General features: G+C 38.6%; 1 protein-coding gene across 1 annotated transcript in view; it reads right to left on the bottom strand.

The window, feature by feature from the left end:
* Positions 1-5,476: 5,476 nt before the first annotated feature.
* The window catches only part of LOC102230132 (potassium/sodium hyperpolarization-activated cyclic nucleotide-gated channel 1), a 77,061-nt gene continuing 55,056 nt past the window's right edge, over positions 5,477-27,481 (bottom strand). The window contains exons 5-8 of the mRNA XM_023333025.1: positions 23,904-24,050; positions 22,591-22,831; positions 11,281-11,445; positions 5,477-10,120 (exon numbers count right to left, since the gene is read on the bottom strand). Coding sequence (XP_023188793.1) covers positions 7,845-10,120; positions 11,281-11,445; positions 22,591-22,831; positions 23,904-24,050 — 2,829 coding nt within the window. The 3' untranslated portion in view covers positions 5,477-7,844. The remainder of the gene's footprint in view (positions 10,121-11,280; positions 11,446-22,590; positions 22,832-23,903; positions 24,051-27,481) is intronic.

Genomic DNA, 27,481 nt, shown 5'->3' with positions numbered 1-27,481 from the left:
ATCAATAGCAAAGTGATCAAAATGCTGTCCTCCTCAAAAGGGTGCGAGTCCTCATTAGAAGTGTTGATCCAGTCACTGCTTTCTAGAAAAAGAACAAAAGAAACCTTGACTGTCTGGGGAGAAAGTCGTTTTCCTTCTAGCTCCTGTAATGTCACAAAGTAAAGAGATCGAACAATAAAATGGCTTGTGTCTCTAAAAATGATGAACTCTGTACATACATACAGTTTGGTGTTCATTGCTCATCATTATGTGGTGTGGTGCAGATATCTGTCATCAGGACAGCCTAACATAAACACAGAAACATAAATAGGTCCTTTGTAAATATATTAATCGGTATAGGTGAGTACCTTTTTGCCATTATGCTCTCAACATCAGATTAAGTGGAATTATAGTACGTACTTCAGTGAATGAAAGACAGCTCACAGAGGCAGGGTTTTTAAAAAATTTTTTATGTAAACCCATCATCTCTTCAAATAGAGTAGAAATATGCCCTTTTCTGTTTCCCTCCACTCTAATCTAGTAAGGGGCGGCCCCAACCTTTGGCTTCAACACAGAGTTGTCTCGTCAGCTGCAACCAAAATGGGAATGTACATGTATTTGTCAAATTTGTGTACGTATTTTGTGGTTTTTCATCCGATTAAAAAAGTTGAGAAGTTCTGAAGTAGCCTGCATAACCTCCGTCATATTTGGGTTACAGAACACTGCCCAACAGCCCACATTGTGCTCAAACTTACATTACTGAGTGAAGAGCTATGATACAAAATTAGTAGTTTTGCCCTCAACCACAAAGACTATTAGAGGGTAAAACTAGCTTTCATATTATTTCAGTAATAAATTGTGTGCAAATACCTGGTTTTGGAGGGGTTGCACAAATCTGTGGCCAGAGATCAAGGGTAAAAGAACTAAAATAATGAATAAATTAAATTAAAAGAAACAACAAAAGCCGCCTCAAAAAATTACAAGTTTTCTGATGTAACAACTAACCTTCGTTGACTAACATATATTTATGAGCAACTGGGCCATCACAAAACTGGGACATCAAAATTTGAAATGCACTCGAACTATGTGGATGTATATTTCTTTTTCACTGTTATGTCTTGAATTAGAATTCTGTTCTTGCTTACAGTCAGGGTTAATGCCTGTTTACACAGTGAGAACTAGCTTGGCCATTACTTTTCTACGCAATAGAACCCAATGCTCATCTCCCTTCTGTGCACCGTTAGGGATTTCTCAGATTGAGCTCGATTTCTCAGGATGAATTTCATCTGGGCCAAGCAGAGAACAGAAAGAGCAGTTGTGAGTGATTACATAAATTTTCTGTGCTGGCTTAGAACTGTGGTCTGCCTATAATTGTCGCTTGGCAATGGCAGCGGAGGAGGTGAACAAAGTCATTCAGTTCACACTTTTTCATTCCAGAAATTGAGCAATTAAAGTTGGAGCAAGAGGTTTAATAGCAAGAGGAGCAAGAAGTTTAATAAATTTTATTGCTGGCAAAGATGTCATTCAGTTGTGCACTTCTCTCTTTGCTGCGGGGGATGTTTGCTTACAGTGCACACAATTTCTGGTAAGCTTCTGCTTTCTTCACAGTGCAGCTGGCGCATCACAGCCAAACATTAGTGATTTGGTAAAATCAGATTCAATCATTTAAAACGTCAATAGAGTCCATGCATCCAGCAAGCAATTGCTTCTTAATAGCCCAGCATCCAGACCGAAGCAAAGTGTAGAACAAGGTGCTTGTTTTTGCCAGGCTAATTGAGAACCAATGACACATTTTATTGTTACAGAGGGGTACTTTCACCACAGTCTGCAATCAATGCCAATAGATTTTATTGGACCTAACATTAAGCAATAAAAATAAAAGTACTCCGTGTATAATTTGGAGACCTAGAAAGACCTAGAAATGCTATAGGGTCATGACCTTAAACTTGCTAAAAACAACTACTTCTATTTTAGGCCAAAGCCTGTCCCCTAACCACCTAAAGAATGGGTATTCCTGACCTAAATATGCTGTTCTTTAAAAGACATACCCTATGTTTACTAATGCATGGCATTAAAATAAAAAAAAGGCTTATCAGGCACTTCTTCCTCTGTCTTTTTATAGTCTTCTCTAAAATTCTGAGTTTGAAGCATTTGGGCACAATGCCAGTAGTCATGATCTTTCAGCTACCCTTCTCTGCCATCTCCTCTCCTGATCTCAAACAGTAGTCTTCCTTCCATGTTCTTATGGGTGTCACAGGCAGACGTAATGAAAATAGTTCTCCGCATGAGAAAGTGAGTCATCGTTGTTTTTCTTTATCCCCCCCTCTCAAAAGACACAAAGTTTCAAAGCTTATCTAATTCCCAACTGATTCCCCGGAAAAGCACAGTCTCCATGCTACATTATGCTGCAGATGTGACTGTGGCAAATAGTGTGAGAGGATGGAAATAGAAAAATCTGCTTGAAGAGTAAACATTGCTGTCAGGTGAAAATCTTGTTACTCCAATTTCTGCTATTTTCACATCTTTATTCAGAGAGAAGGATTACATGGTCTTCTGTGAGTTGAAAGCATTTTATGACCCTGAGGATTATAATCTCCCTTTTCATTTCCAGTAAAGAAATTTGAGGCTTCATGGTCATCAATCAAATATTATTTTTCCAATTTCTCCAAAATGCCAAGACAGGCATATTTGCAAAGAAGCTGGCCCAGATGAACTCCAAAAGATATCACACTGCTTCTTTCAGCTCTGTGACAGTGACAGATTTAAGTGATACCCTGCTCAGCCACCCTTTTACTAAACCACTTACCACAGCGCCTTTCAAAAGTATTCATACCATTTTAAATTCTTTACATATTGTCTTGTTACAACCACAAACTTCAATATATTTTACTGGATTTTGCTATAGACAAACACAAAGCAACTCATAAAAGTAAAATGGAAGGTAAAAGATGAATTATTTTCAAAACATTTTTCCAAACAAAAATGTGTCAAGTGTGACATGTGTGTATGTATTCAGGCCCCTTGCAGTTGTGCATTGCATTGCAGCAAGACTTTGGGGTATTTCTGTCAAATTTACACATCCAGAAACTTAAACTACTGTCGATTTGGCTTTGAGAAATAGCTCGAGCTCAGTGAAATTAGTTGGAGAATATCCAATATCCAATAATAAACAAATATTTTTTTTGTTTATTTTAATAAGGCCCTTCATTATATGCTACATTAATGTGGCTGACCTTTTCTTATGTTATTTATTTTTATCATCCTGTCATCACATTAGTTAGTTGATGGTTTTTATTACACCCGCTGCTGTTTTGTTTATGATTATTGAAACTTTAATACATTAATGATTATATATAATTATAATTATGTCTCATCCCAGCCTATACATTTAATTCAATTACAAGAACATGAGTTTGCAAACATGTTTGTTTGACTGAGACTGAAGTTGGGTCAGTTCCTCTTACACACTTTCATACTGTGGTCTTCATCCTCTCTCTCATTAACATATTTTTGTGTCAACTCAACCTTCCTACTGACTGCAACTTATCCATATGGACACAGGAAGGAATTTATTTACAAATAAGGTGACTTCAGAAGATAACTGGTAGCACTTGATTTCATCTAGTGGTAGGACGGGAACTGAATACAAATGTACATCTCACTTGTCAGATTTTGACTTGAAAATAATTTAGAAAAAGTTTCATTTCACCTTTTAATTATGCGGGACTCTGTGTTGGTAAAATCTAAATAAAACTCAATGACTTAATTAGCCAGTCCCTGTTCTATAAACATTTTAGCTGTGACTTCTATCCACCTTTTAAAGAAACCAGCTCCAACACAGGAGCGAGGCAGGTAGGAGGGAAATAATAGTCACAGACAAACATCCCAAACACTGATTGCTGCGTGACGATGAACAAAGCCCAACCTCATATCCTTCCAATCAGCAGCAAACTGAACACACCCCCTCAGATGCACTTAGGGACAATCACAAGGAAAAAGGCAACATTCCAAAAGAAGCCCATCAGCTCAAGCACCCCGTGGAGTACCTGGCTGTATGCCTGTTCCTCCTGTAGCTGAATGTCCAACTACATCATTTCTTGAATATGTCAGAGTGAAGACATTCTTTCAAGTTCCTTGCAATGTTAGTAAGGTCATAGTTGGTGGATGGATAAAGAAGGTGTATGCGAATGGAGGCTTTGAAAGTTGTCATATGAGCTTTGATTTTCAGATCACTTCATTTTCAATTGCAGAGCTCAATGTATCTCATAATTCTCATTAAATTTGCCCCGAATTTCTTATTACATATAGAAGATGTTACATCCACGAGAAGTAAGTGAAGCAGTTTTCAGTGGTTCTTTCCTTGGGAATACTACCATGTAAAATTGTTAAAGGGTGAAATGTTACATATTAGATTTTGAATAGTATGTCAGCTGCTGATATTCTACATTTCACTTTTTGACTTATTAAAAGGTCAAGATATAGAGACTCATCTTATTGCACATGTGATATGAGATGTTACTCGGTTGTGTCTCAGTATTATTGACGAAATGTTAAACTGACAGTGCAGGGATGCAGTTACTATTGACGACTTTATTTAAACACGTCTTTTTACTGATGTCATCCTCACCTAACAACACTAAAAGCAGTTGTAATGCTTGTGAAAAAAAATATTTAAATTCTGCTTTGGACTACTGGGTTTACAACACCCAATGATGTACTTATATATGCACTCAAAACTGATTGCAACTAGACAGTGGAGAATCAGTTGGCCATAGATGTGCTAATTACAGATATAATTAGGCATATTTCAAGAACATTGAAAGCTCAATGTTTTGTCTTTCAATATTATTTTCTCATTTGGGGTATATTAAGGAGCAGTGAGTGTGAGATCTGCTGCTCATGTGCATATTTGCAAACAAACTGTGTCATTTCAAGCACTGGCGCACCTTGTTAAAAGGACTTCATACAGTTGTAATGAGGGACCAGCATAGCCACCTCTATATGGAAGTCTCTGATAGCTTGTTGGGGGTCAAGAGATTACAAATATGTCTTGTTAAATTAGGCTCCTGCGGCTGAGTACTGTGACTGAGTCTGGGACTCAGCTGTCTGAGTGGAACCTGGGTCTGTCTTGGTGATGAGCTGCAGACAAACATGAAGATCATAACACTGCACCTCTCCATTGGGAGATTAGTGATGCCTAGTGATGTACATTTTCCTGACCACTGGTAAACGTCTTGAAAAAATGTGTCAGTGTCTAAACGACTAGGAATTTTATGGAAAACATATACCATATATATCTGAATGCCATTAATAATGCATAATTGAAATATTTGTTATATTGTGTAAAAACTATAACTGCCATATGCTAACCACCGATTATCTAATCAGCTTTGCGTGGCTGCAGATGTTGCTAATATGAAGCAGTTTGAGGAACAATGAGCAAAATTCAATCAATGTTCATGAAGCAATTAACTGTACAGAGATACAAATTAGTTAACTTAAATCAGAAAATATCCAATTTAAATATATCTTTTACAGACTTAACCCATGAAAATTGGTAAATGGAAAGAATTGTATAATTCTAGCTTAAACAGATCAGATTGCTCAAGTGAGAGAAATAAAATATTCAGAATTTAGATTTTATTTTGCAACTTGGGTTTCCGGTATGTTTACTTTGCCTTACAAAAATTATTATGGCTTTGTGACAGCTTTTTGAAATCATTAAGTGTCCAGGTTGGAATGTTATTCAGAAGTGGTTCAAATCTTAAATAGCTATCCACATTTATCCAGGGCTTCATTTCAACATCTAAATACATATTTATTATGCCAAATAGTAGACTTTGGCATAATAGACTTTTCTAGTTTGGCTCTGCTATTTGAACATTTAACATGAAACATTTTGCTTCATATCAAAGCCTGAAGCAAGAGTAAATCGTTGTTAGTGAATCAATAACCTTAAAATGCACATTTCTCAAATAGGGGGTGACGGTGGTAGGAGTTCTTCCCCTAATCAGTAGGTTGCCGGTTCAAATCCATGCTCCATCTGTCTCAGTTGTTGTGCCCCATGGCAGCTGGGGCTACAGCCATCATCCGTGTGTGAACATGTGTGCGAAAGAACAGAATTGCTGTGTCAAATTCTAGAGTTTTGCAATTGAAGGTGTTAATTGAACTATTATGTTTGAGCTTTCTCAAAAATGATCAAAATTTGTTTATACCAAAATATAAAAGAGGCCAAGAATACCTGAACATTTAATTGGATAATTTTTAAAATGGCACAAATGTACAGTGTCACTTAAAAGATTATAGGAGTAACAAGTGGGCTGTTGCAGGCAGCTTTCACAGTAACATGTCCAGATTATCTCATGAACTACTCAACTCGCACTTATATGTCTTTTAATGGACATTATGGCTACAGAAATGGCTGCTGACGATACTGTCTGTTAAAGACATAGAATCAATGACTTTTACAGTTACAGAACAGTTTCTTAACCCTCTTAGGGACAATTTGCCTTCAGTGCACCAACCATACCTACAGTACTCATTGGAAGCATCATGCATACATTCAACATCTCAAACTCATAATTAGTCTTTACTAAGGAGAAAAACTCATGCTGACCATTAAGCAGCTACACCAGAGGAAGTGGTGCAAAGATAAATGAATATTTTTGGTCCAGCATTTCTGTATTTCTGATTTAACAAACTGTATTGGTTAATGAAGATGTTGTTTTCAAACTCGATGCGGATCCATATAGTGAGAGAAAAAAATCAAGTTTCATTGTAATTGTTATCACTTTCCCCAATGGGCTTTATTACTATCAAATGTAAAAGTATTTCTTTACGATCCAAGTGCTATGCAATGCATCACACAAACTGGCTATTGGAAGTCCTAAGTTTTGTTTAAAAAAGGCAAACTTACTTTTGATCAGTCTGGAAAAACTCTTCCCTTGCATTCAACACTTGTTGCTACACTCACACATTAACAGTTGAGCATGGCTCGGAAGAGAAACAATACAAACTTAATACACTTAAGTGTCACAAGCTTGGAAGACAAGGTGAGCTTGTTAGAATATGGTTGAGGACTCTGCAGAAAGGTCGTCCATCACATACTCTTATGTCGAAACACTGAGACAGAAGGTAGCTCAGCAAACCCCTCTTCCTCTGTTTCAAATACCAGCGTGAAAACAACAAAGTGGTATAAAAGAGGGATCGTGGGCCCTGGAGAGGTGAATAGTTATTCCACAGAAAAAGTCTTTTTGGTATCCTAAAATCTCATCTCCATCGTTCAAGGTTTTGAAAAGTTTATACAGAGGATAAATAAGAACAATCTCATAAATACATTTAAGAATCAGCAATATGTGATCCTAAACAGAAAGGTACAAGAGTCGATGAGTCTCAAATCATATCTTTTGAGCTAAAAATTTTGATAGTAATCTTAAAACACACAAAAGCCTTTATACATGCAGGTATTAGTGCATAGGTTCCTGCAATAAAAAACATTTTTTATGTATTCTATTGATTTACTTTCCAAATAATATGAATGATGATGAATTTGGCATAGTCTTACAAATAAAGAAAATGACAGTCCTTGAGATCACTTTCACACCCTCCCCGTCCCTTAATTAGCCTATGAGTTTAAAATACTTCTGCCTATATACAGCATATATGAACAAGAACAATGAATTAAACAAAAGAGGAGTACTTTATAGCTCTGAGTTTCCTAGTAAAATATCTTGAATTCACAGTAAATGTAAAAATCCTGGTAAATGAGAGATGGAACACAATGAAGTCTGACAACATAAAATAATCTCATGAGTACAGATAGTTGTGTTTCATTTCAGGGGAGCACAGGAGGGTGTGATCGATCCTCACAAATTGGAAGGAAGTTTAGAACGAGCAGTTTGAGGTTCTAGATCTGACAAGTAGGCACCAGAGCCCCTCTGTGGAGGAGGTACCGGAGATGATCTAGGGGACTGAGTCAGGTTAGGGTTCCCCATCGACTCCTGCTTTGGAGGAGTCATGTGCCCTGATATTGAGCTACAGGGTTTGGGCACAAGAGTTGGTGAGGAAAATGGTGAGGGATAATATTCCACAGAGGAGCAAGTAGTTTGGTGGCTCAGGGCCTGGGCCACCTCCTGGGGTAAAGATGGGTGTGAGCTGGATAAACTTTTTAGGTCCTCAGAAAATGGAGCTAAAGGAGAATCTCTCCCTGATGCTTGTGGCAGGCTGGGAAGCTGTGAAAGGAGAGGAGACTGGGGCATGAGCAAAGAACTGTGGGATCCTGCAATACTTGAAGGGTCGCTGTATTGAAAAGTCCTGCCTGCCACTGGACTTTGTACTGTAGGACTCCGTGCTACTGGGGTAAGGCAAGGAGAGGCGTTTGCTGAACCATACTGAGCCAATGAAGCCAATGCAGACTTCTCCAGTGACATCTGGTGAGGCAAGCAGCCAGACTGAAGGCCTGCCAAGCTAAAGTGGCTGACGGATGGTGGGGAACCAGTAGCAGGCAACTGAGTTTGTTGCCCCCTAACACAAGATGGTGAGCCTTGTGATGGTGATTGGAAGAGGTTTATGCCACTGGTAGTCCTACCTCCTCCAGCAAACTGCTGAAGCGACTTAGGATGTGGTTGGTTTGGGAGAATCTGACTAGACATTATGTTGGATGGACTGGTAGATAAAGGACTCTGACAAAAAGAGGACCCAACAAGTCCTGTTGTAATTCCACTTGAAGGTAAACCAGGTAAAGTTGAAAATGTTGCCACCTGGGTTCCTACCGCACATCCTGTCATTCTACCAGTGTATCCTCCTGTTGTGGTTTCTCCAGGCTCATTTGAGGCTCCTCCTGTATGGCTGCTTGCTGATCCAGTGGAAGACTTCCCAAACAATGCTGTTGAATTCCCCACTGACATTTCAACAGAAACTCCTCCAAATGTTCCCCCACAGGCTATATCAAAAACAGATGCAGATGAACCATCGCTGGCCTTCCCAAATGATCCCCCAGGGTTTGTAAGTAACAGTGATTCTTGTGAAGTCCCACTCATTGATCCCCTGGAGACTCTTTCAATTGACCCTCTAGAAGTTTCCTCTAGTAATCTCTTGGTTTTGTCCTGCATTAAACCACAAGTGACACCTAACCCTGATGCTCCTGATGTTGTACCCGTGAACTGACCACAAGCAGCTCCCACTGAGCTCTCTGATCCTGCACCGAGTATTTCCCCCGGATTTCCGTGTAATGATCCTTCAGTTGCTCCTTTCAAGTCGAAGCGCTCCCTAGAAGTAATGTCTGCTATACCAGTTGTGAAGTCCTCCCCAGCCCAAGAAGAGTCTCCACCAGAGGCTCCTTCAACAGAACCTCCAGCTGTGCCTCCTGAAGACCAACCTGTAGCACCCCCACATGCTCCAATTGCTCCTCCACTTAGGCCTGATCCTGTGCTTCCGCCTACAGGTGATTGGTGAAAGAGATTCGAAAGGGGTGGGGTGCTGGATCGAAAGGGTTGTTGATACTGTGGTTGTGGGTGAAGTTGTGCCATACTAGAAGAGGGAGAAACAGAGGATGAGTGTGGACCAAAAGGGAATACATTAGTCCCCCCTTCACTGGACACAGACCCAGTCCCATTATTTCCACGTTGGCCTCCCAAGCCTGATCCTTGTCTTGTTGAGCCAACTGTCCCAGAACCAGATGTCATATGGTGAGCACGAAAGGCGGCAAGCAATGGCATGTCCACCCCAGAGTGCAGCTTAGAGGGTGTGCTAGATAGAGAGTCTCCAGAGGAGCCAGGTGCTGTGGATGAAGGAACGAATGGTTGGAACTTTCGAAGTCTGGTGGATGGGTCCTTGAGGGAACTGAGAACAGAGACTGGAGGTCTGAAGAGTGTTGGTGGGAGATGGGGATGATGTGTCAGTGCAATGGCCACTGAGGTGGTGGCAGCAGCAGCCTGGAGGGGAGCCTGGATTAGGGGCGCCCAGATGACAGGGGTTGGTGATGGAGGCGTCTGTGGGGGAGCGTTTTGCATGAGGTGGGCGCAGTGGGCCATGTCCCTGTCATGTTGAACAATTTGCTGAATAATCTCATTTTCTTGGTAGTTGAGTACCCCAGAGCTGAGATCATGTTGCACCTTGTGTTGAAGAATAGAGTTTTTCTTTCCTTTAAAAGACAAAAACAAAAACTGTCAGTTAGACTTGAGAAAAGAAATAGAAGGGAATGTGAGAAAATGTAAATAACTGTTTAAAATGCATTGATATTATATCACTTTTTGAGAAACGAGGTTTTTAATGAGTTCTTTTCAAATATATTATTAAGTATAGTGTTATTTTTACTGGACAGATTTAAGCTCTTGAGCTTTAAAGTGCAAGTGCTTTCAGTGGTAAACTTGGTAACCTGTTATGCATGAAAACATATTGATATTAAAATGTCACACCCCTGTTGCAAAACTGCCCTCAAGCTGTCTGAGCTCATGAATGATCTATTTTAATCTCATTCTTCCTAACTGTGAGCTCCTTTACTCCCCACAAGGAACAAGTGTGTATCTTTATGACTGGCTAGGTCACCCTTACTCACTGTGAAATGGTGACACAATTACTGAGTTAGCTGTCTTCAATTAGAATCAACATAAATCAGTAAAAAAAACAACAAGGGAAACAGAGAGAAAAAAAACCCTTTATATTTACTTTAGTTTATTTAGTTTCATCCAACTTCTGTTTTTTGCAATGTGACTACACCCATCTTTTGTCTCACACAAATCAAATTATGCAAAGACCATCACAAAGACAGGTAATTTTAGACTCCCTGAGCAACTTTATAAATGAGCATCAAAGACAGAAGTAATACAAGTACATGCAGGCAACCATTCCACTAAACTCTTACTATCAGCTAAGTGCATCATTTCAAAGCAATCATTTTCTACAAAGTGAAGCCCTTAAGCAAATTTCCTATCTTCCATTCAAAACATATGAGAATAAAACAGAGCATGCCGTGATTGGTTGAATGATAATACCAGCATGCCTTTTATTGTGGGTTTTTCATATGTGGGACTGAGAATGAGAACAATGATGGACAGAGAGAGAATATCAATTGCACGTGTAAGAGAAATCATCCAGAGATCTTAAAACCTCAAAGCCCTTTCTTCATCTTTGCATACCGATGACTTTGAGTTAAGTGTCACTAAGAACATGCTGTTTCTCCTGTTTCATTCCAGAACATTGATGGTTACAGCAAATGTCACTGAATATCATTAATTTTGTTAGTTTGCTTTGATCTGCATGCTGTCTTAAGTGATCTCAGGGTTGCTATGTTGATTTCCTCACCAATTCGGTCCAGCCGGTCCAGGGCAACAGTCTCAAAGGCTCTTCTCATCATAGGATACTCTTCAAGAACCTCATTGAAGTTGTCCACAGAGAGAGAATACAAACGACAGTATGTGTCGGCTCGTACACTGGCTGTCCTCCTGCCTCGTGTCAGCAAACAAATCTCTGCAACAAGAAATGGCAGATAAGACACTATGGCACTCTATAGATACCTTTTAAAATGAATTCATATAATGGGTTATGCGGGGTGCACAGCTACAAATTTTAGTATTTGTTGAGGACTATTGAGCCACTCTTTTCTTCACTCAGATATCCTAAGCAATTTCTGTATTAATTATCTAGCATATGTCAGTAAAGCAAACAACTTTCCACCTTTAAAAGAAAATTAAAGGCAACACATTTCTATAGTATATCCTCAAATTCTGGTTTGTTGAGCTGATTTTGTGTTATTCCTTGGGTAACAAACTGCTGAGAAACATAGAGTATATTTTAGGTTTATTATACAAATACAAGCACAAGTATTCAAAGAAAAATCAAGAAAGGTGATAGAACAACTAGGCCTATTCCTGAAATAACACTGATTTTACTTCATCCTTCATATGGCTTCTACAAGCATTTATATCCCTCAATCTCTTTCACATGTTTTTGTTATGACAAAGTTTTGGTATTTGGTATCAAGCTTCAATTCATTGTGTTTGGATTTTATGAAATGGCATGGTTTCATAATTTTCTAGTTTGGCACATATATCTACTCAGAGTCCTTAACTGTTATATCCCTAAATAAAATCCTGTGTAACAACTTATTTTCACCTTATTATTAAACAGCATCTAAATGCCTAAATATCGATATCAAACATTAGTGAACAAACACTAATGTTAGAGAGAAGAACAGGGAACAAGTTTCAATCAGGGGTAGATTACAAAACAATAATCCCAAGGTTTTGTCATCTGACAGACCCTGTTTAATCCATCATCTGAAAATTCAAATAGCAGGACAGTCTAACACAATATGATCATTCACTTTTCATATTTTTACTTGTGGTTGATAATCATGTATCATTTTCACTCAACCTTAAAAATATGCACTACTTTCATATACAAGACAGTGACATACAATGCTATTAAAATACATTAAATATCGGGACTATAACTTAAGAAAATATTAATAAGTTCAGGGAGTATGAACACTTGTGCACTATATGTATTGCCATTATAATGCCACTGAGAGAATAATTGTGAAAACAGAAATCATACACATATTAATCGCACAAGCCAGGGCAGTATATTTCACAAATTATAAGCCTTTTCTTATGCTTAAACAGCAAAGGCACTGAGAAATTTGTTTCAGATTTGCTAGCCTGCTCCTTCTGCTCTTGTTTGGTGGTCTTTCCTGTAAACACTTTAACAATGTATTAAAAACATTTAATTAATGCTGACCACAGAAATGTGTTATTTACTGAATTCTCTCTTGAGAAAAGTAAAGGGCATCAAGTCGTAGGAAAAAAAATATGACAAATGTACTTTATCTTCTAGCATTAAAATTTTAACTCTGTAATCCAATCAAGGTAGCACTAAGTGCTATTTTCAAAGCTTTGGATCTGACTTAGGAAAGACAGTGCTCTATTTAAGATGCTGCACAGCTGTAGAAATGTAGCACACAGACTGTGTAAGTAGAAGGAAGTGTGTCTGTACTGCATGCAAATGGTGCATGTGTTTTTCAAACGGGGTGGCTTTGCATAGGGTATCAACATGCGTGTGTGCAAGGTCGCATACCCAAATGTGTATGAATGCAGTACACAGGGAAATGTTTACTGCATTTCCCTGTTTACTGGGAATTATCCAAATTTATTAGGAATTCACTGCTGCATGCAGTAAGTATTCTGTGGATTTATTGTACCTCGTTGTGTACATCTATTGATTGCTGTAAATAGTTTCAAGATTTTTCCTGTCAGAATTTGTAAAGGTTTGAGCTACACCTCGTCAGGATAGGACCAGCTGTGCATCTGTTAAACAAAATACTAATAAAAAGCAAATCATTTCCGTGCCTATTTGACTGCCTCAGGATCTGATGTGTTTACGACTGAATAGATGACAACTGCAACTTGATGAAAAAAAGTTGCAAATTGCTCCCTTCTGTTAGACTTAAGGGGCTTGTATACTCTTGCCAACATTAAGTGCAATGTAGTTTGTCAATTTCTGTCCAGCAGTAAAACAAACACTGTACAAAAAAAGAGTGTTTTTACTGCTTTGTGAATTCCCTCCAACAGCAAAGTGTTTATAACTGTGTTCACTGGTTTCAAAGATGTGATTGGAACTGATAATAGAAAAATGCATGATTCGACTGACCAGAGTGGGCTATGAATGAATCAAAGAAACACAATCTTATGTGATCACCTGTACTGTGTCTGTGTGTAAGAGAGAACCTGGTGGAAATTTCCACCAATTAACAACACAGAATTAAAAATGTGAAAACTGCGAAACAACCACAACCCTTCGTGTGCTTTTCTGTGTGCTCTGGGAACCTAAGTGTGTCCTGATATCGCAGCCTGGGCCATAGCTGTGTTGGGGGTCCATTTCCCACCGCACAGCTCCAGTAATCCCTTCTGGAGAGGAGCATCGCAGCTCTGTATTAAATCCTCTTGTCCTGTGGCTTTCTGGATGAAGCCAACACTGTGTGGATGAGGTACTGAGCTGCAGTGAGCACTCTGGCCTTATCTGAACTCTGTCTTTGCAGAAAGCAACTGAAACATAGTGCTAAGAGTTGCCGTGTGAACTTCAATTGGAATCAAAATAAAAATCCATGGAGCTATTGCACTATTTCTGTCTAGTAAACAGAAAAAGAATAAGTAGGTGTGCCTGAAAGTCATAGAACAAAATGCAGTATCTTAAGACTTAAACATTACTCACTAAGAAAAAAAAAGCAGGAGACCTCAAAGCCTAATTTAGATATGCTTTTTCAGGTCCCGATGGTCTTTTGTCACAACTACATTAATTTGAATGATGTGCTCAGAAACCGAACGTCTAACATCTAACTGCATAGCTAACATTACATGACCTTCCAGAAAAAGCTGACAAAACCACTGATTATTGAAATAATTCCATAAAGTTAGACATGTTAACATCCAGACAATATTGTATTGAATTAAAATGGAAATATTTTGATGAGTCAATATAAATGCCAATTTGTATCATATAATTAAATAATGTTAGCTATAAACTGAAACAAACCAAATACAACCCTTCTGAAATTTCTCAAATTACAACCACAAAGTTATATGAATTTAATCTGATTTTGACTGCAAACTGAGCGGGAATAAATGATACATATTTTATAAGTAAAGAAAATATGATATGTACATATTTTCAGTGCTCTTCCACTATGATATCCCAAAATCAAATCCACCGCCTTAGAAGTCCCCTTATTAGTTAATTGAGTCCACATGTGTACAAAAATTTTATATAAATACAACTGTCTTCTGAAAGCCTTAGAGATTTGTTAGACGACATTTTTGAACAAACAGCATCACAAAGACAGGTCAGGGGTAACAAGCTGAGGTTACAAAATAACATCTAAAAGTTTGTTCAATTTATCATCTGAAAACTGAAAAAATATGCCCCAACTCCAAACCTACAAATACATATAACCTTCAGTTGAAGCTATACCCTGGCAATGATAGGGTTAATGACACAAGCAGCCAAGAGGTGATAAATCTGGAAAAGCAACAGAGATCCACAGCTCTGTTGAATTCACAACTTACTAGTCATGCAGTCATAAAATCTGGACTTTATGGCAAAAAGGAAGTCATTCTTAAAAATACTTCCAAAGGAAGTCCTATGCAAAATTTGACAGAACCGATGAATGTAGGCGAAGCAGAAGATGATGTTCTGATGAGAAGAAAAACGTTCTGCTCTAGATACAACCTAAAGCAACACTGTACATCACACTGAATACACGAAAACATACTGGTAGGGGGTAATGGACAAAAACATGTTGGAGGCTGGAAATGGCATAAGAAGAAAAAACAATCACTCCTGCTATACAGCTAGAGCTGAAACTTTTATTTATTTATTGTTCTGCTCAAGCTACATTTAAAATTACGTTTAAAAATATTTACCAACGCTCCACTTCCACTGCATACTCAGATCTCATGTGACTCATGGTAATACTCCCCAAATCACTGCATGAAATTATGGAACAGGCTTAGTTGCTCAGCCTGAGTTCTGCGAGGGGTGTGTGTGTTCTCCTCAAACTGACAGCTGCTTTAACACTCACCCATTTTTCTATGGTCTTCATGAGCTGCTTAATAATCAGCCCTAAATTGTAGGTTTTGCTAGTTAGCTGTGATATTATGACTGTAAACATAATGGACATATAATTGGGCATGTGATCTTTTCACCGACTAAAAGCGACAATTTGAAAAAAAGACAAAGCAGTTATATTTGTTCCTGAAGCTGAATTTAAACAGGGCAATCTTGTAGACAAAATGTTTTTACCCTGGATCATAATGTGTTTCCCTTTCACACTTAGGGCACAATCCATTCATTAAATTTGAATGACACCAATTAAAATTAGATGTTGCTCTGGAAAAGGAGGGCTGAGGCATCAGGCACTGTGACCTTGGTAAGAACACACATGACTGGTTCGCTGCATGATGGTACAGCCCACGTGTCCTGAGCTCTTACTGGAAAGATGCTTCCCTTGAGTCGCTGCACCAGCTCTTAAAAAGGAGAATGGATTGCACATCTTTGTGTGTGTGCGTGTGTGTGTGAGAGAAAGGGAGGGGGGTAGAAAGAGGTGAAAGAAAATAGAACATTTTCAGTTGAAGGTATACCTTTGCATTTGAAATCAGTACTGAGAACACTCTTTTGTATTTTATGTAAATTTCATTTGCAGGTTTTTGAAAGAAATGACAATATCAGCTGAAGAATTCATCCAAAAGTAGAGCTCCTCAAAAATACACATGATATAAAGTGTAGTGTTCCATGTGAGTTTCCTTTCACTGTTTTGTTGGAGCACTTGAACACCTTGAGCTCCACAGGTTAAACCTGTTATGCCAGCAGTTTGATTTTGTTTTGAAAACCTTAGTATGTTATAAAGAGTATTTGGCTTTTCCACACTTAAAGTTCTCCTTAAATGTGCACTGTGTTTGAGATCAGTGATTCTGAAGTACAGTTTATTATAACACCATCACCTCCCATGCTTTTTAAGTTCAGAACTATGCTTGTTCTTTGTATTGTACAGTGACACTGTAAGTATTTGTGAATAAAGACAAACCCTGGAGAGTGTTGAGAGTCTCAGAGGAATAAAAAGAGGCTTTCCTTTAGGAGCTGAAAATGAAAGTTTCTTTGATCTCCTAAAATTCAACTGAGTCAAATCATATTGATATTCAGACTAAAACCTAACTTGGAGCAGTATGCACGTTTAGTGAGTATAATATTACAATTTGTTAGACATTGTTTAGCTCAGGAAGTCCATGGATTTCACTAACTCTTCACTACAGTTTTGTGTAATCTCACAGGGCCACAGGTGCCAGTAGAGAGGAGAAATTTTCTTTAACAAGAGCCCTCTGGGAGAAGCAGATTCAAGAAGGCTGGTAATTTAACCAGTAGAACAAATTAAAAGGAAAATCATAGAGATTTTGTCACAGCTTTCATGGGCTGTTTTAAATTTTTAAATACTAATAAAAGGGGCTATCCAGTAAAGTGTCCTGTAATTATCCTTTTCTCTTAAAATGTCTAATATAAAAAAGATATTAACGTCTTGAAACTATAAGTAGTCAGCCAGTTCTTTCTTTTCAAAGGTAATACATGAAATTATAATAGAAACTCTTACTGAGCCAAAGGAAACCCTTTTGCCACAAAATTATAAAACTACAGTTTATACCGCAGTTACCAGCTCCACCAGTGAATCAGCAGCAAAACCATCAATGTTACCATGGGTGTTGTTTGTGAGCATAAAGTTTTTGTTGACTCTAGTGGCCTTTATTTGAAAGTAGTTTAACAGGAAAGAGGGTTATGAGAGAGGGGGACGACATGCAATAAATGTTGCCAGGCCAGGAATTGAACCTGCGACCACCGGCACAAGGACTAAAGCCTCAATACATGGGTTGTGCTTTTCCCCTGTGCCACCACAGCACCCGTGAACATAAAGTTTAATTGCTAAAGAAAAAAACAGGTTAGTTTTCTGAAGTTTTTATGTTTCATGCATAAAACATCTGCTGATGTTTGTAGATCATAACACATTTTAAAGAATCCCCTCTTCTCTTTTCTTAAACTGATTAGCAGCAGGATTTTAAACCAAAGCAACTAGAGGGTGTTTAACCTCATCTGACATCTTATTGTATAGATAGTAATTTATTTTCCTTTAAGCCACCGCATGAGCATCATGCCGTTGAAGTGATTTTATAGGGTCACACAGTGCTCTTGGAATAATGTTTTGTCAGCTATTGCTGTGGTGCACTTCAGACTTTAGGTTTTTCTATGTTTCTATGCTGCTATGTTTTATGCAATCACTTCAAGGTTCACTGACATAATATTCTGGTACTACAGCTGTTGGAAGAAACATGCAGAGCAGAGTAACAATGCCCAGCAGAACCAAGCAGAAATTGAAAAGTCTTTCTACCTGAATGCTGCCAGAATATTAGTTTTTCGAGTTTTAATTTTAGTAGGCAGGGATGAATCAGTAGGGTGGTGAATTCCAGGCTGCCTTGCTAAAAGGTGCTTTTGATCCCTGGGTGGTGGGTGTTTTGTTAGGGCCAAAAGCTGCTCTTTTTCATACATTTTTACTGACTTTCTCCTGCTTACTGGACTAATCATTACATAAGTCTCCCCCTTTTGAACATATGTTTGTGCTCAGTAATGATTTCCAACTTTGATGTTCTACATGTGAATTCATATTTCTTTAACAACTTTTATCTGTTTTTATCTGAAAGTATAATATAAACAAACCTACCAGATAAAACCAGTGCAAGGAAGAGGCATGATGACATTAATAAAACTTTGCACTTCCTAATTATTCATACCAGTTGAGGAGTGGACTAATCTCAATGAGAGGAGAGAGGAGAAAGACAGGTGGTGTTATTCAGTAAATATGGGAAAAAAAGAATTATCAAATTAACAATCGCTCATGTATCAGCAGTTTATGCTCTGAAAAGTAAATTTTCCAACACTTCGCAAAAAGTTTAGAACCTTCCTTACTACACATTATGTGTCAGAAAATGATAGACCTTCATAACAGTTTTCAAAAAAAAAAAAACAGAACATGCCTATTGTGATCATGTGGCACCCGGAAACAGCTGTGTTCAAGTCTGACAGGATGCAAATGCCAAAATTTGAATTTTCTCTCTAGCTGGATGTGGTTTTTTGCATGGAATGTTATACATGTCTTCTTCCATGCTCGAAAGTGTGCGTGAAGGTGAATTAATGAATATGTACAAAGCTGCTTTGACTGTGATGAAGCGTTTGTGTCCTGCAGCCTGCTTTGGCTAAGCTCACCTGGACTCTGAGTCCTGCTGTCAGCTCCCATCTCCCTCCCTGTCGGTGCCCCCAGCCCCACAGCGTGGACACTCTCTAACCTTTGAAACATCCGCAGCGGGCTGCCTGATTCCCTATGACATGTCATGTTCGCTCCCTCGCAGCATTAGCATAGCTGCACAAACACCTTCCATTTGGCTGGCATGCGCAAACAGAGGGGAGGTTTTCTGAAGCACTTTGAAATCATGGCTGATGCTAATCTTTTTATTTCACAATACCAGACAGCAGAAGAGGTTCATATGTTTTTTCTATACAATTAAATTCTGAAGAGTTTAAATTGTGTCTCTAAAGAACTCTAACTGTGTCTGTTTAGTGAAGGTCAAGTAAAATCAAAGGCAGAATTGGAGGTAAAATTGGTTAATATGGGTTTAATAGAGGATGTTTTAAATCAGCTGATTGGATGGGAGTACAGGATTGTCCCACAGCACACTGTCTTGTCAAAACACAGGATTTAGAAAAGCGGGTGGCTTTGCAGTAGAGCGGGCGCTCCACATATTAAGGCTATCGTCCAGATCACAGCCATCCAGACTTTGATTCCTGACCTCATGACCCTTACTGCCTGTCTTGACCGTCCCTGCTCATTAAAGTCGATAAAAGCCAATAGCCAATTGCCCTTTGGAGTCATTCATTGTGCTAAGAACTTAAGAGGCAACTGGGTTAACAGAAGAATAGTTTCTGAAAAGCAACATCATAGGTCTTGTAGCCTCTCTGAGCACAAGGAAGGTCAAAAATGAAGGGAATATATGAAAGAGTATGGAAATAAATGTATTATATTAGTCTCATAATCAACAATCTTTGGAGATTTTTGAGTTCTTGAGTGATTTCCCAGTGAGTACCGGCGTAAATACACTGACATATTGAATGCAGTCCCTTGGAACTAAAGTAAGACATCATAGAGGTTTAAATAACATTGTACAAATATATCTTACTAGCATGCAGGACAGTTCAGTGTTACTTCAACCAAGAGAGAGTCAAAGTGCGTACCGGCTGGACATCAATTACTGCGTGCAACAAAGGATGAACTTTGACAATAACATCTCCCATCTTGGCACAGAGAGAGTTGAAGAGATGCTGTTCTGATAAGTGTTTCAATACTGAACCATGAGGAGATAAAGAGGCAAGTGGAGAGAGCGGGGGTGGAGGGCGCATGTTTTCTTTCACAGCCCAGAGCAGCATCCAGAGAGCAGCCTTGGCAGCAATCCATGTGTCCCTTGGCGTGAGCACTGCAGTCACATTACATTTCCCCCTCTCCACTGGATCGCCGTGTGCCCAGCCGACGCTCCCATCCAGGACATGTCGAGTTCACTTTAGACATTAGGCTCGCTGGCTCAAGCTAATCCAACAGCTAACAAAGTGTAACAGACTGGGGAGTCCATAATTGTGTAAATAATTCAGGTTGTCTTTGAATGAATGAACTGAATGGTGCGTGAGTATGTCAAGATGCTGATGAGAAGATGTACATGCATATTTGCTGTACTATAAACTAGGGTTGACAAAAGACAAAAGATAAACCTCTGAGAAGACTGGAGGGCTTTCTGTTTCACATCCAAATGCTCACACAATTACAAAGCGGTGCAATCAATGCAAAGCAGAGCCACATATCTGTGTCAAGAAAATAAGTTGAAATTAAAAAATGAGGAAATGTTTTTACTTCCTGCTTGCTAACACTGTGAGTCACAGTGAGAGCAACATGAGCCTCACACACTGTGTTTATCCTGCACCAATTAATTTCATGAATGACTAACTTGTGTTTGGTAACACACTCCCAGTGGCGCCAGGCTTCCCTCACTACCCCCCCACCGTTACACCCCCAGAGAAATGGCACTGCAAGGGAAGAAAAGCACAGGATCACAACTCAAAAGTGTTGTGTTTGCATTGCAAAACTGTGTAATGATTGAAGTGAGTGAGTGCATTTTTCCCTGTAGTGGGTAGCAAACACTCATTTTTACATGAGAACAAAAATTGTCGCTGCAGATGCATTGGATGTTAGAATGCATTGTGCTGTGTGTACTGTACTTTGAAATATTATTCATATCCCTTGAATCTTTTCATATTTCCTCATATCAGGTATTCTGGCCAGAGATGATGGGGGAATGGATCGAGCACAATTCAGAACAATCCAATGAGAAAAACTGTTAGAAGCTGCAAATACTTCAGACTCGACCTTAGGTTCATCTCAGGCAGGATGACAGAAAGGAGAGCTGCCGTGGCCTAGTCAAAGTTCAGACCTAAATTCAATTCTAAATTTGTATCAAGACTTGAAAACCCAACAAAATAAATCTGACTGAAACTGAGGTATTCAGTAAGGAAGAATGGTGGAAATTTTCCATATACGAGGTTGTGACATGTACATGCAAATATGCATAGATATTTATTTGTGTAGATAAATAAATGAACGCCATGTATTATTCTCCTTCCAATTCTTATATATGTGCCAAAAACATATAAGGCCAAAGATTGTGTTGGCCTTATATATTTTTGCTTGTCAAGTGACAGAATGTGCAAATGTTTAATGGGTATGAATACTTTTGCAAGGCCCTGCATCATATTAATGGTGTCACACACATTGTACAAAGAGACAAGCCTGTAAAATGGATTATATTTTCTCTCAATGCAGAGATTTTGTCTCTCACGAGTTTTTTTTTTTTTTTTTTTTTTTAAAGACAGTTTTGGGCATCAGATAAAATGTCCCTTCAGAAAGAGAGAGCTGTGACTATGTTGTCTTAAGCACTGATTGGTTTTGGCATATGCAGAGAAAGATTGCCTGCCATCTTTTCATTATTTCTGTGGAACCCCTGCGGAGAGAGGGCATGGAGATGGACTCAAGCACGCAGAGCGTAATTAAACTTCCACTGCCGGGTCATGTGCTGTTAAATGCTTTTGCCACAACTTCTAATTACTTAACAGGGTGGTCTAAATGATGTGCTGTCACTGGGCAATTAATTGGCATTTGGTAAGGGCAATATGGCCGCATTGTCTCCTACATGTGTCACCATCTCAATGGGACTATGAGAGGGCTTTGCATTATTTGACCCTGATTAAGAACATAGTGCAAGTTAAGTGCATAACAACTCTGGGTTATTTCACTCTCATTGAGTATTTATAAGTATATAATTTCACTGCTTCCTGAGCTTTTTGACATTTGAATGCATATGCCAGGCTGTAGTATAGCAGGAACAGTTTGGGGAAATTTAAATGGGTCCAACATTTATGAGATAAGTATTAAGGGAAGACTCCTACATAAACCATGAAGCTGAACTTTCAGTGAGGTGCCCAGCAGCACACAACACCATTCCAAGCTAAGATAGACCTTTTTACAAAAGCACCTGCTTCATGAATTTCCATTCAAATGCAGGAAAACTACTTAATGTGTCACAGGACAGTTCTAAATAATAAAATGTTACATATTTAAAAAAAAGAACCAAAAAAATATTTTTTTAAGCAAATGTAATCTATGGCAATCATTTATTCTGTCTGATTAAAATGGTGCAGAGATGCATTTCTTTTCAGCATGCATGTTTCAGAAAAAATGAAGTCAGCATCCATGCATATGTGGATGTAGCAATAATGCTCATCTCTGGTGTACAACTGAAAATAAACCTCTATTTCCTTTCTTCTTTCAGACTAGCTGAGACTTGTTGGAGAGAGTCAAGTGTGAATGCTGGCTGTGTAATATAAGAAAAGCTCCTCTGAATGCCCTAAAGATTCAAACAAAGAAAGAGCGTGGCTGGAAGTGACCTTTGTGTTTGGGTGCAGGGAGGGAGAACCTCAGCTTACCCCCGAAGTAGGAGCCGTCTGAAAGCTTGGTCTCTTTGTTGCCTTTGGTGAGGACGCTCACCACCCCGTGTTGAATGAAGTACATTTTCTTCCCAATAGTTCCCTCTCTGATGATGTAATCGCCAGGCTGGAATACCTCAAACCTCAACTTGGTGAGCATGGACGTGACAAAGTTGGGGTCAGCGTTAGCAAACAGAGGCATCGAAGCTACTAGCTTTCGACAGTTGAAGTTGATGATTTCCTATTGGGAGGGATAGAGGTAAATTGAAAGCAAATGCAAAAACAGCAGAATAGTGAAGATGTTTAAAAATTGCTCTGTCACATCAAAAACTTCTGGCAGGATGAACATTCAAGTACATTAAATGACAGCTGTGTGTATGCTGTGCCTTTTATGCTCCTTTTAAAATTTCCCCATTGTCTCATGTAACCTCAGTCTTCAGTATATGGGGATTTCACAAGACAAACACAATGTAATTTTGAAGTGGAAGAAAAAGGATACCTGTTTCCAAACTGGAAATGGAAATGAAAAATGTCTATGAATAATGTTCAATCATTGCCAAAGATTCTCAGTTGGGTTTATTTTTGTCCTTTGACCTTGTTATTCTCATTGCTATGCTTTCATCTGTTTATGATTGCTGCGGTAATGTTTGGGATAAAGTTAAGTCTTAAATCTTGCAGCCTCAAACATTTTTCCTAGGGCTGCCCATTCATCTTCCTCTCTCCACACTATGCCTTCTTGAAAAATGCACCTTCATTTATACTATGTCCTTTCCTTTTTCAGATGAAAAATTTAATGCTCCTTGAAATGCTTTGTAACCTACCCTGCTTTAAAGTAATCCACAACTTTATGCATGGGGTCTCTGGTGATCTGACTGTTCTCCCTAAAGCTGTTTGATTAGTGTTCTCTGAATAACATCACTAATCATGGAATACTTCTAGTAACCTTTGAAGGTGTCAGAGTAAAGGAAACTGAACATAAATGCATGCCACACTTCTCAGATTTTCAGTTGTACAAAAATTTCTTCTATATTTTTCTTCCACTTCATGTATCGTTTGGTCCTGGTACTATCACATTCAGAGTAAAAATATTAGTGGCGCTAATGTAGCAAAATGTGAAAAGGTACGGAAGACTTTTGCAAGGGACTGTGAATTATTGTGTATTCAGCTTTAAAAAATAGTTTATATTTTGCTTATGGAAGAAGTAAATGCTAAACCATCTGAGCTTAGTGGTGAGGATTGTCAGACTTGAGACGAGTTTTTGACTGTACCAAAGTTTCACACGCAACAAACCAAAACAGAAACATCCGCCTCACCTCTCGGAGCGGCTCGTTGAGCTCCCCCAGGATGCTCTCCTCATCGAACATCTTGCCCTGGTAGCGGTGCTCATAGTAGTCATGGATTCTCTGCCTCATATCTGCAGGAAGCTTGTGGAAGGACATGTACTGCTCGACCTGTTTGTACTGCAGGGACACAGAGAGACACATGGCAACAAGATGACCCAAGCAAGCAAATGTACCATCACAAAGTTCATCACAAAGTTTCCCCTGAGGTTAGAAAATACATGAAGAAGAGTACACGAGCACTTTTCTAGAATATGATGAGGTCTCTTAGAGCTTTTCTCTTTTTTTTTTTCTAAAGAGGCCAACTCTGATTCTTTAAAGAAAAAGATCAACTGAGAAGCATGAAAGAGGGTTATAATGTGCAATGACGTCAAAGCTACTTCAAAACACGAACAAGCACCATCTATAAATGTACCCTGATTCTTATCAAGGATTTTTCTCATAGTGAAGACTATGTTTTCTAGTTCTTGTGTTGTAAAATGAAAACAACAAAGTGAAATGTGTCAGAGTTTTTCTTTTTGTATTATTGACTTTTAAGCATTTGAAGCTGTGATACAGATCAAAGCAAACAGAGCATCTAGGGAATAATAAGAGGTAAAGTTCTTGACCCGCAGAGAAAGAAAACAAGGGTAGAAAAAAAGACATTAACCATTCATGGTGTCATGTTGAAGGTGCTCTTTGATCATTTACAAATCTTAACACTGGATGCTCCATTTGACCTCAGAAGTCTACTTTTGTGTTGTCTGACACTTTTTTCCCAGTAACCACTGATGTTGAAGGAAATCATCAAAAGGACAGGCTTGTGCAGATATAGCACAGTAAAATAGGACAGCTGCCTCATGCAAGTCAGCTTGTTTTTGTGAAAACAGGAATATTTTCTCTCTGGAAACCATTAGAAATCCAAGACCGAATCAAGAATATAGGAATTCTAAGGGCCAACATGGGTAATGTCTTCTACCCTTACACTGACCTTCTGACAAGCGAATGGTTTTGGCAGGGATTTTTTTTCTACAGGAGCCTTTTTCCCATTGTGCAACATTTACATTCCCTTTGTTTCCCTCTCTGCCAAATTTAGATGGGATTTAATGAGTCTGTGTTTAACCAGAGCCTTTGAGTCCCTGACAGACAGAGAAAACAATCTGGAGTCACTCTGTGCATACTGATGATGCAGCTCCCTATACTGCCATCACTCAAACTGTTGCAAGCCCCCAAATGTACTGATGGAGCAAGAAATACAGCAGATGAGGCAGAATGATTACAGCCTTTATCTAACAATGACAAATATTACGAGTTACATTTCTAAAAGAAGCGAATCGATAATTTTTTATGATGACCTTGGGGGCATGAAAAAGACAAAGTGTCCCAAGTGTGTCTTTTTAGTACAAGTTGATTTAGTTCTGTCATGTGCTGACAGTTTGGGACTTTTCCTTTCTGTCCCTTAAGCGACAACAATTTATCATTTACTCACTGGATGATTAAATGCAGCCCTTCCAAAGAAATTATATTTTCCTTTTCTTCTTCCTGACATTGCTAACTCTAGATAACAAATACAGACATGACTCAGTGCAGCTGCTCTCTTGCTGATCAGTGTGGAGAACGGAGCTTCTCTGCATGTGATCATAACAGTCAGATGCACTAAGCTTGCGCACACATGTCTTTCCCTCAACATAAATGAGTATTTATGAGGGATGAATGTGCAATGAGAACGTGCACAGCTCATGCATCCTTTAGATGATGGAACAAGTTGAAGGGGAATCGGTACATAAATCTACAAAAACAGAATGCTTGCACACTTTAGTACATTCTTAAACTATTTTAGTCAAGAAACCTACACATATATGCATTTTGACACCAAGGCCATGATAACAGGTGTAATCCACAATTTTTAAATTGTCCAGTCCCAATTTAACTTGCATTCATCATGGCATAATGCCAGTCTGGATTATCTATTCATTCGTAGTTTCTTCGTCTCTTTCATATTTACAAAACACAAATGCATCAATTTATCCTGAGTTCTGGAGCAAAGTTTCTCTTGATTCTCCTAACAAGAAAGGATGAGAGTCAAGTAAAAAAAAAATCAAATCATTGCCATATTATTGTTATTAATAGTTAATTGTTAGTAATAATTAATAGTTATTGCCATTTTGACTGATGTACTATATTTGGTACAAAGCTAAGCTTCTCCAAATCATTTCAAATATACTTATAACGTTTGAGCCACAGAGTAAATCTGACAGTGATTCAAAGAGTCTGACCAGATGGGGGTAGTGCTGTGATGGGCTGATAAAAGCCCCTTTGACAGGAAATTATCTTATTTCCATGAAGTAAGCATCATGCTTCTACCATGAAGAACCCTGCTGAAATATTTCATCCTTTTAAGATCTGCTTATGATAAATGTTTTGTGTGTACTTTAAAAACAGTAGTCAGCAGAGCTGCCTTGCAGCAAGAAGATTTCAAGTTGAAATCCTAAGATCTCTGTTCATTCAGTTTTCATGTTTTCAAGATCCATGCATGGGTTCTCTACAGATATTCTGCTGTTTTTCCTCTCACAGTCCAAAAAATATGCATGTTAGGTTAACCAGTCTCAATAAATTAGTCATAGTTAGGAGTGAGTACATGTATCTGTGGTTTTTGTCGTATGTCTCAGTGTTGTCCTGGTACGAACTGGCACTTGTTGAATGTTTACCCCGCCTCATGCCCGATGACCACTAGAAATAGCCACCATCCCCCAATATGACTCCTCGTGGAGCAAAACGCCACCTCTATACTTTGTGTTATGGTATATCAACCATTTCACAATACCTAATGTGATGAGTGGCTGTACACTATGTTTTTGTATAAAACTTACGATAGAAACAACAACAAAAATCACATACTAATTATATTTGTATGTGTTAAAAACTTTCTTTGGCTGTTTTTGTGGATGTTATTTGTATGTCATGTTTGTAACCGTTTTGTGTTGTGCTGCTGCTCATCAATGGCAGGTCTCCCTTTAAAAAAATAATCTAATTTTAAGGAAGACTTGGCAATGATAGGCAGCAGCACAACTTTAATGGAGACTAACTGGTTAAATAAAAGTTAAATAAATTAATAGAACATATATCACAATAACGTTCATGTAATTGATGTTTGTGTCTAATCCTGCTTTTTCTTCCCAGTGTTGTGACCAGACCTTTTAGTCAGCTGTATTGCTGATATTCAAGCAAATGCTTTGTTTTAAGGCAATAAAACAAAGTGCTTGTATTTCCTCCCTTTGCAGGAACTGTCATCCCACATACGTTGGAGATTATATTTTTCTTCCTCCTCTATAAATGACTATTTAACCCTCCTGCGGTCTTAAGAGATGGGGGTCATTTAGACCCCATGAGTTTTTTTACTTTGTGTGCATCTAGGCAGGATCACAGTGACCCTGCTTGCGCTTTTACCCATCGTTTCCCAACTGTCTGACCGTGACATCTGCTGCACTCCTCCTGAGTGTTGCAGTAGGACCACGTGAGGTTAAAACCGAGCCAGGTCCAGATTATTTATGTTTTTGCATCTGCCTTTTTAA

This window comes from Xiphophorus maculatus, chromosome 4, assembly GCF_002775205.1.
Source record: "Xiphophorus maculatus strain JP 163 A chromosome 4, X_maculatus-5.0-male, whole genome shotgun sequence".
Lineage (NCBI taxonomy): Eukaryota > Metazoa > Chordata > Actinopteri > Cyprinodontiformes > Poeciliidae > Xiphophorus > Xiphophorus maculatus.
The sequence above is the reverse complement of the archived record's forward strand: the minus strand, read 5'-3'. Positions and strand labels throughout refer to the sequence as shown.